This window comes from Syngnathus leptorhynchus, chromosome 3, assembly GCF_054491065.1.
Source record: "Syngnathus leptorhynchus isolate UIUO chromosome 3, UIUO_Slep, whole genome shotgun sequence".
Classification (NCBI taxonomy): domain Eukaryota; kingdom Metazoa; phylum Chordata; class Actinopteri; order Syngnathiformes; family Syngnathidae; genus Syngnathus; species Syngnathus leptorhynchus.
In genome coordinates, this window is record NC_141197.1 from 7845280 (window position 1) to 7855260 (window position 9981).

The 9981-nt window shown below is 40.0% G+C and overlaps 1 protein-coding gene across 3 annotated transcripts; it reads left to right on the forward strand.

Annotated features, from left to right (window-relative positions):
- Nucleotides 1–9497, forward strand: bbs4 (Bardet-Biedl syndrome 4). 3 transcript variants are annotated; one of them, XM_085907293.1, is made up of 16 exons: nucleotides 1–107; nucleotides 603–645; nucleotides 2599–2678; nucleotides 2792–2855; nucleotides 2996–3107; nucleotides 3289–3361; nucleotides 3895–3948; nucleotides 4026–4153; nucleotides 5439–5493; nucleotides 5598–5666; nucleotides 5858–6010; nucleotides 7074–7245; nucleotides 7773–7842; nucleotides 7917–8064; nucleotides 8143–8347; nucleotides 8777–9497. In XM_085907293.1, the coding sequence occupies exons 1-16, from the start codon at nucleotides 81–83 to the stop codon at nucleotides 8911–8913; spliced, it is 1590 nt and encodes a 529-aa protein (XP_085763419.1). In that variant the 5' UTR covers nucleotides 1–80; the 3' UTR covers nucleotides 8914–9497. The 3 variants fall into 3 exon arrangements, with proteins under 3 accessions (XP_085763419.1, XP_085763420.1, XP_085763421.1); XM_085907294.1 differs by having other exon boundaries at nucleotides 7074–7221; XM_085907295.1 differs by lacking the exons at nucleotides 1–107; nucleotides 603–645 and adding an exon at nucleotides 2148–2285.
- The last annotated feature ends 484 nt before the right edge of the window (nucleotides 9498–9981 follow it).

Below are 9981 nucleotides of genomic sequence, written 5' to 3' on the forward strand. Positions count from 1 at the left end.
CTTTCGATAGGCTGCTCAACTCCGCCTTCCGCACTTGTATCCATGGCAACATCTAGCTTCTATCTTCGAAGGCTTTCAAGATGGCGGATGTGGAGCAACCTACTGTGGTGAGTTTTTAAGTCATAACCTGATGTTGTTTGCATCCATGTTTACACAACACTTGGAGTTAGTTTGTCAGAATACACGGGAAGTTATGCTGCAGTACGATATGCACACGGACAGATTTTAAGGCGACACGAAGCCAACCCAAGTCGGAGCTATGTTAATGATCCCAATGCTAGCAGTAACTAGCGTTTTTAATCGCCCTCATCAGAGAGAGGTCAATGTTACAGCTTAGGCTTAGGGTGGTTTACACTGTCAAGACATTTCATTTCCATATGCGTTTTCAAAACAATGGATAATCAAAACAGACGATTCACATTCTCGTAGTATCTAAATCATAAAGTCATGTTTGAGCTCTCTGGAATAACAAATGTTTGCACTCATTCTGCAGGAGTACAAGGATCGGTGGAGGTTATTTTTTTTCTCCGTGCATGTCAGTGTTTTACTATGCATTGTATCCTGGTAGTTAATTTTGAATATTTGCATTTTATGTATTTCAGCCCCCTTTGGTCTCAGAAGTTAAAAAACGTCGTGCACCTAAAGGTAATTTTTTTTTTAATTTTGTTTTATTTTTTTAAATAAATAAACAATGCCTAGATCAAAGTTACTAATATTTGTTTTCATTTCACGTTTTGAACCAAATTTTCCACTTGATGTTTTTTTCCCTCCTGGGTACTGATCCATGTGTGACGCTAACTCTCCTGCAGGGGTCACTCTCCTCCTTTCCTATCGTGGGCTATAATGAAGCAATATATTTTTTCCCCCCCCCTTTGTACAGAAATTGACAAAACAATCATAACAAAACGATAGTAGTACTCTTATTTGTGACTCACGTGAAAGGTTGTAATTTACCATATCCTGTACATTATTTTTCTTCAGATGAGCAAATAAGCCCATGTTAAATAAACAGTACTTTTATATTCTATAACCGGTTCTACCACTCCCTATTATGTTTGGTTATGTCTTGTTTGCAATGTTTTAACAAATAAATAATTTGTCATTTAATCAATTTACTGTTACTTAATTTAAAAGGTCTTGAGTATTCAACATCCTAAATTAGGTCAATTTGCATTACACATTTGCAAAAATATTGCTCTGTGACATTTTAATTATATAACTCAGCAGCACGACTTTTGAGTGATGCATAAAATAAAATAAAAAACCATAGCTACTTATACGGCTTAACCAATGACGTGTACAACTGAAATTATGGCTATGTAATTATAGTTCATCGAAAAATCATTTAATTCTAGATGAAGAATTAAATACAGAATGACATAGCATATATGTTTTTTTTAGGGGGGGGGGGCAAAGTTCTACTTTTCAAATTTTCCATTACTTTATCCCAGAGCATCTTTTGATCTCAGCGTGCGTCTCGTCTGCTCTTCTTCCCTATTAGCAGAGTTGGAGCGCATGCAAGTGTTAGCCTGATCAAATATAACAATGAACGGCACCATCATGTGTGGGATGAAGTTTTTCAGTACAAGACTATTTTTAGAAGACTCCATGCTGTGTCCTCTTTTCTGGCAACTTTAAAAAAATATATTATTATTCATACAAAACTTGGAGGAATATATGTCTGCCATCGCTGCTCCCCAGATTTCAGTAGTGGACATCGAGGAGCTTTGGGGGCACAGCTGAGAGAATATGATTGCTGTCTCAGCAGGAAGAAAGCGGATTAGGTCACCACAAATAGGACCATTCCCAATCTCGACCCAGTGAGTGCGTTTGAAGCTCATTCAGCCATGGAGAGGATTTCTAAGAACAACTTGGAAGTGGCTGCGTTTTTAGCGGCAAATCAAAGACACGCTGCTTGAAGTGCTGACAACAAAGAAACCGAAGGGAGCTTTGGTGTAATTCATACTAGTCTCACACAGGCAGTTCATTAATGATATTCTGAAATGTCAGTTGCAGATTTAAGGCGAAAACCTCTGTTCACAATGTCTTTAATCCTATTTTTAGACTTTAATACAATTTAGATTTAGGTTGCCCTTTATTGGTAAGAAGATTTCAACCGTCGTGGTCCCATTTGTAATGATCCAAATTCTTCCTCTCTCCTATCGTCCTTCTGTCACCAGCACCTGACTAGTGAGAAACGTTGTTGCCCGGGCAACGAGCAGACTACCTTTACCTGCTTCAATGCTAAAAAGACTGTAGGAGTGGAAACATTCACATCGTGACTTGTGAGTTGATTGCAATTTTGTCTGCAGCGTTAACGTCTGCTGTCAGATTGGGTGGCAGATTGTTTATTCATTAGACAAATTAGGACTGTATGAATTGAAAATGGTCTCAAATAGAGCGAGGCTTGCGTTTCTAAGGGGAAAAACGCTTACAAGCCGTGACTGGCAGCGGGCCGTGCGGCTTTGGCTCCGAGATGTAATAATGACTGCAAAAGGAGGGGACTCTTCGAATAAATCACTCAGCCGTCCGCAAAGACGTGATGTGAATGGAAAATGGTAATGAACACAACTCGCTTTTCTATGTGCTCTATTTCAGCCCCTGAGCTTCCAATAGTCGAGAGGAGAAACTGGCTCATCCACCAACACTACATCCACAAAGATTATGACATCTGTAAGGTAAATAGCCTTCACCCATGTAATACATTCTAGCCGACTTTTTTCCACATTGCTTGTCAAACCGGAGAGGTTAATGGCTGTTTCACTCACTTTTCTCAATTCTTTCCATGTAGGTAATCATTAAGGAGCAGTTGCAAGAGACGAATGGAATGTGCGAATATGCCATATATGTGCAAGGTGAGCTGGTGAACATAAAGTGGAATAAGATCCCCGTGTTGTGCTGACAGGCAATGTTTTGGACCGCTTACTGTTCCTTAGATGTTTGAAGTTTTTTTTTGGATGCAATTTAAGCTATTCTTTTTTTTTTCTTGCCACAGCACTAATCTTGCGCCTGGAGGGCAAGATTCAACAATCCCTGGAGCTGTTTCAGAGCTGTGCCATCCTTAATCCCAGCAGCGCTGACAATCTGAAGCAAGTAGCCAGATCACTGTAAGTTAACTTCAGCCTGGCCCAACATCCGGAAGAATTTTACTAATGCACTCAGCACGACTAATACTTTGGGCAAAGATTAGAAACCCGTGCATGACTACAACTGTTAACCTCTGTAGGACGAATAGAACGTCTGTTGAGCATGCTAAAATGGTGCATTTCTTATATGCTTGTCTTGTAGGTTTTTACTGGGAAAGCACAAAGCAGCGATTGAATTCTATCGTGAAGCTGCAAGACTCAACGAGAAAGACTGGGTAAAAAAAAAAAAAAGCACTCCTACGGTACTTGAAGTACCGAACAATATATATATGGTCTTATTTAGTATAACGCTTAAAGAGAAAAAAAATAAATGTCTCGATTCACCCTCATTTGAACCCCGTGTTATCAAAAGAACATCTGCACGTTTATGCTCGCCCAAATATTCCGGGCCATTTTACAATGCCGTCTACCCTCTGTTTGCTGAACCAGATCCACTTGCTTACTTAACCACAGCCTTATGGCTTCTTTTTTGCAATAAACATAGGTAATTTCATAACGCACCACATGCGGGCCTGCGGGCGGTCTAGTCAAGTAGCTGCACTCTTACAAATATGTGCATAATTTCCCTTCATGTGATGTGCTTTGTGCCATAGGGCACAACATTTTACACTGCTTGCCAAAGTTTTGGGGAATCCGGCTCAGTAGTATTGAAGGATGATTGCACTCAAGCAGCCATCCAACTGTGTCCAAAAGGACCACATAGTACTTTATGTTTACTGGTAAAATATCCACCTTTTCCTCACTTCAGGAGATCAGTCACAATCTGGGAGTGTGCTATCTCTTCATCAAAGACTTCGCACATGTGAGTATGCTGATAGAACCAAGCATTGTTTATCAATTCTCAATTTGAAAATATATTTTTTGTCTTCCGTGTGTCAGGCCAAGGAGCAACTCAACATGGCTCTCCAGTTAAACAAACACGACGCAACTTTCATGATGCTTGGCAAAGTCCACTTGCTGGCCGGAGAAACTGACAATGCCATTGATGTCTACAAGAGGGCTGTGGAGTAAGTTGAGCTCGGATTGAACTAAAAAAAAAAAAAAGCGCATTAAACATCACATTAAAATAGAATGGATCTCAACTCGATAGAATAAAGACCACACCCTAAAAATAGTTCAGAAATGATCATTTGTGTATTGACTGAGAGTGACGTAAGTAACTGCTGCTTTCTAATCTGGGGCAGGGCAAATAGGAGATCTGCATCCAATCCAGATTTGTAGTATGAAATGTGTTGTTTTCAGCTCATGCCTCACCACTGCCCAAAGTTTAATGTTTAAATTTGAGAGTTCTTGCATAATCCTACTAAGGGCAAAAACTACACTGCAGGTGGAGCGTGTTTCGGGAGCTCACTGCATTCATGGGCACTTGTCATGCCGAAATAAAAAAAGAAAAAAATCGTGTACAGTTTTTCCACAAATATTTGGGATTTGCTACTCACAAATTCATATAATTTATTATTCATTCAAAAACTCACAAATTCATATAATTTATTATTCATTCAAAAACTCACCTATTTCCTTTATTTGTGATCTGTCCAAGCCCCGCTTTTTTTTTTTTTTTTTTTTTTTTTAGAATATTAGTAAAGTAAAGTAGTGCTTTGCATTTTATTACTTTGGGGTGCTGTGAGTCAGAAGCACATTGCAGAGCGCCCTTTCTGTTTCTGTTTGCTTGTTTGCTTCTTTATTCTATTTTCGGATGTTTTGTACTTTTGCACTGTCAGTGTGTCAACCCTCTCAGACTTGTTTTGCTTCACACATTTCCAATAACCACTTGGAACTACTGCCATCCAACCTTTTGGCAAAGAATGCATCCCACAAGACATAATAAGGGGTGGTTTTTTTTTTTATGTAAATGTTTCCTCCTGATTTTTGTGCCCATGTTTTGTCAGTGAATTTCTATCCTGAAATTTTCACTCGAGGGGATTTTTCGCTTCTGTATTGATTTGGTTCATATCCATTTCTATTCATATGTTGAATATTTAAACATCCAGCCTTGTTGTAAATAAGGAAATGATGTCTATGTCATGGCGCTCATTAAATATGCCTCCTGGTGGCAGTAAATGAATTAATCAAGTGCTCCAACGCCGGTTGCTTAAATAACGCGTTTGGTTTAAACAATGATGGGCTGCCTCGTTACCATTTCTTTTTCAATTATTATGCCACCGTTGCATTGAAATGGATCCTGATTGAATAATCAGCACAATCTCTGAATATTAACCACGCTTGCTGAAGATTAAGATGGGTCATTAAGTGTCACTTGTTTCTTTTTTTATTGTCTCATTCTCTTTTTAGATTCTCTCCGGAGAACACGGAACTGCTGACAACTCTCGGTCTGCTCTTTCTCTCAGTAGGTCAAACGATATCATTGGTATCATGCATGCAAGGGGGAATTGTGTTGTACTGACAGTTAAATTGTTGTGTTCTTTTTTTTTTTTTTTTTTTTTCCTACAGCTTGGTAAATACCAAAAAGCTTTTGAACACCTTGGAAATGCCCTCACATTTGACCCCAACAATTATAAGGTGCATGCATGCGCAATGTGCTCTCGTCTTTGTTTTCTTTAGTTTGATCAGCCTTGGTCATAGCATTACATTGAATCATCCAAATTTGAAAAGGTCACTGCTCGTCAGATGGTCCGCTCCATCGTTCATCCTGTTTCAAAGGGCACGCAGGATTCCGGTAATACCTCGCTAATGATTGTTTTCATCTGCAGGCCATCCTGGCCGCAGGCAGCATGATGCAGACCCACGGCGACTTTGATGTTGCCATGAACAAGTACCGGGTGGCAGCATGTGCTGTGCCTGAAAGCCCCCCTCTCTGGAACAACATCGGCATGTGCTTCTTTGGCAAAAAGAAATACGTTGCCGTAAGTACTGCTGGATTACACTCTGCATCTAGTAATCCACAACAAAAGGATTCTACAAAAAAGCCAATGGTATATTTGCTATATGTTGTGGTGCCTATAATTGGGACACCAAGGTTTTTAGATGATTGTTCTTTTCAAACTACAGTGAAGTCAGCTGTGAATCTTTCATCTTCTAATAAAAGTAGTGCATCTCACGTAGACTAGACATTTAATGCTAAGGATGTCTTCTTCAATATCCTCATGAAATATATTTCATCTGGGTCAGTCTGTCAGCGGCACTACTTTTAAAATAAACCAATGCCTGGTGGAGATGCAACAAGGAAAACACGTCAGTCAAGTCAGGCTTTTTAGTTAAGACTAAAACAGAAATTCAAAGCAATATACACAGCTGGTTATCGCCTCATCTTTTATTATAGTATTTTTTATGTCTTTACTGTGGATATGTGCTTTACAGTCTGTAACTATAAATACACTCATAACTTGCACTTGCCCAATAATTCCCACGTCTACAGATTTTGTATCGTGCCTCCACCCACAACGTCTTGACAGCTAATAGAATTACATTTGTACTCTCCACAAGACACTTCATAGATCAGAATGTCTTCCTTTATTATAAGTGTAGTCCTCACATACTCTGACCGTTAAAGTGAAGTCAACTTGAAATGTTTGTTTAAAATAATATGTTGTATGTGCTCCCACGAATCTAAACACGACATTCTGATCAATATTCTCATTCTGAATGTATTCGTTCCAAACAGAAGAAGAAGAAGACCCATACACTCAAAAGCACAAGCAAGGTGAAAGTCATTAAAACTATGACTATATTGCGCTTGTAAAAGATGAGTTAAGCAGCATAATTCACTTTTCCATCTCAGAGACAAGTTTATGGTTGACTTCCACTTTAATTTTCAACTTAAAAAAAAAAATACATTGATGGACAGACCTTGATGCTGCATTTTGTCTGTTGAGTGTCACTAGTTTTTTTTTTTACATATTACTTTTTCGAATTACTTGTAGGAGTCAGCTCCTGACATCTCTCTTTTTCTCATCTTTCCTTTCCCAGGCCATCAGTTGCCTGAAACGAGCTCACTACTTGTCTCCTTTTGACTGGAAAGTGTTGTACAACCTGGGGCTGGTACACCTGACCATGCAGCAGTATGCTTCTGCTTTCCACTTCCTCAGTGCCGCTATCAACCTCAGCCCACGACTGGGTGAGCTCTACATGCTTCTGGCAGGTACCAGCACAAATGAGGAGGGAAAAACCCCCATAACATTTGGAATTTACATTGCACAGGTCATCATGCAACTATAGAAGGCTATAGTACAGGTAGTTAATTCAAAAGAAGCTGTTTGAAAAGTCTAGACACAAAAAAATTTATTTCAAGAATATAAATTAAGAATAAATAAATGAAATGGATTAAATTATATACATTGTGGTAAATACAGTTTGTGCATATACTCTCTTAATTAGCACTAATTAAATAAAAAAAAATACATTTGAATTACATTTTATACACTGCAGCAGTCGATATCTCATGGAGTCCAGAAAACAAACCCCAAATTTCTCGAAAAATGCTGATGAGCATTTGGTATACATTCTTTACAGCGGACAAGGGCAAATGTGGGGAAAAAATGTGTAAAATACCTAAAAGTAAATTTGGGCAGGCACAAGCATATTTCACGGGGGCAGTGCCCCCTCCGGCTCCACCTCTATCTCCGCCAATGCGTATATTTGAAGTAAAGTGTGTATCTTTGCTTACAGTGGCTTTGACCAACTTGGATGACGTGGAGAATGCTACCAGAGCGTATGAGCAAGCTGTGAATCTGGACCAGTACGTTGTCCTATATTCTCTCACACAACACCTAGTATATTAATTCTGTTCATCTTTGTGACTTTTCTTTGCAGAGCAAACCCTCTGGTCAACCTGAACTTTTCAATCTTCCTCTACAACCATGGCGACAAAAAGGGAGCGCTGAATCAGTATCAAGAAATGGAGAGAAAAGTCAACATGCAGAGAGACAGCAGCAGCAGCAGCTTTGACTTTGACCCAGAGGTACCCGAGCTGCTGATGTGGCGATAGCCGTTATTAAAGCTGTTGCATCATCTTGAAGCGCTTGGCTCTTTGTCGCAGCTCATAGACATGGCTCAGAAGATGGGAGCAGCCCTGCAGGTGCCTGAGAGCATAGTGTGGACTAAACCATCTAAGAGCTCCAAGTCCAAACTGAGCTCGGGAGCAGCTACTCCGAGCCCGAGCGCTCCCCTTGGCACTAACCAAGCCCTGGGTCAGGCCATGTCTTCTGCTGCCAGCTACAGCAAGAATATCCAGTCACCAACAAGTACGTTTGACCTCTCTAATGTCAATGTGTGCTTTTAGTTTATTAGGCCAAAACCATGTTTGACTCGCACAAGCGAGTTGCGCACCTTCATTGAGTAATAGAAACCACATTTTTTCCTTCTACTGCGCCATTCGATACGTAAAATGACCTCAAGCTATAGTATGACACAATTTTGACTGGAACGGAGTTGTTTTGTGTATGTGAGACAAAGGCTGCATATAAATAATTGTTAGCTTCTTTCATGGTTGAAAGGTAAGCAAACCCATGGGCATTGTGTTGTTTCTAACTAAGCACTTTTACTGCACTGGCTATTTTCTTGACTTGGTAACAGCCTGCATCCATATAAAGTGTTGGTCATGTTTTCACAATATTAACGTACTATGCTTGTCACTACTTATATTTCTTTGTCGTATCTGTCTTGCTCTGAAGAGCCCTCCACCTCACTTGACCCAGACGTGGACAGTGTTCCCAGCCCCCCTTCTGAGCCTCCAGGTTCCCCAGAACCAACCCAATCCGAGGACCACCGACCCAAAAGCTCCAAGAGAAAATCAAAGGTGGAGGAATGAATTCATACGTACAAATTCACCCCGTGTTGAGAAGGAAGATTTAGCATTCGAACTCTCTGAATCATGAGGTGTAGCTGCATAGGGTGAGTGTTTTGCTTTACAGTAAAATAGGCAGTTTTTCTTTTTCCCGGCACTCTCACTTGGTGGTCATGTAATGGTCTAAACAAGCAATTGTTTAACGTTTACAAAAAAAATATACTTGTATGTACCCGAGATGATTGAATTTCCAACAGTAGGTTGACGGGAGTGGAAACACATGCAATATCAGTGTTGTACAAAGATGGTTTTTGATATAAATAGAAACGGTTTTGTCAGGTTCAAAGAGAAAAATGTATATGTCAAATGTCATGAGTATATAGAGTAATGCGTTTCCAAATGACATTCAAGAGTGGTGTACAGATTTCCTACATATTGTGCTTATTTATTGATTTTCCGGTCCTTCATTCAGTAGCTAGTGACAGGTTTGCATTTGCAATCAATAAATGTTAAAAGGCCATGAACGCACATTTATTTTCAACATATTGCATGTTAAATGTTTGGATATGGTAGCTTGCTGTCAAGGATTCCTACAATGAGTAAAAATAACCTTGGTAATCCATGGCAAGGATGCTTGACCTGTTCAAATCAGTCCAAATGATCACTTTAGTCTTGTTTTGCAAAGTGAGTCTGTTAACAACACACACACACACACCGTCTCTCTCACTTTTGTCCAATCCAATCCGCTAACTGAGGACATCCACATGCCCACTTGAGTCACGTCATCAAAAGTGTCAGCTGTCATTTCAGTGGCTCGCCCGTCGTCTTTTACCTGTCACCTCGTCTTCATCACGATTGCCTCTTCATCCAAGTTGATGAGCGGCAGTGCGCCACATCACATCATCCCAGAGTTGGATGTCTGTGGCTGCCAGGGCCCATCAAGATGACGGCATCCTGACTGGCCACAGAGCTGCTCAATTTCGTTGACACATGCTCTTTGGATCTTTCCTGATTGAACCGCAGTCGAGCGAATCGTATTTACATATGTTGCTGAGGTAACCAAGAGACTGGAGTTGTCATTATGCACACTGC

Excerpts from the sequence above, each read along its gene's own strand:
- bbs4 (XM_085907293.1), top strand. The coding sequence starts at position 81 with ATGGCGGATGTGGAGCAACCTACTGTG. Across the intron at positions 2,679-2,791 it reads AAGATTATGACATCTGTAAG|GTAATCATTAAGGAGCAGTT; the intron begins GTAAATAGCCTT and ends CTTTCCATGTAG. Across the intron at positions 4,154-5,438 it reads GTCTACAAGAGGGCTGTGGA|ATTCTCTCCGGAGAACACGG; the intron begins GTAAGTTGAGCT and ends TTCTCTTTTTAG.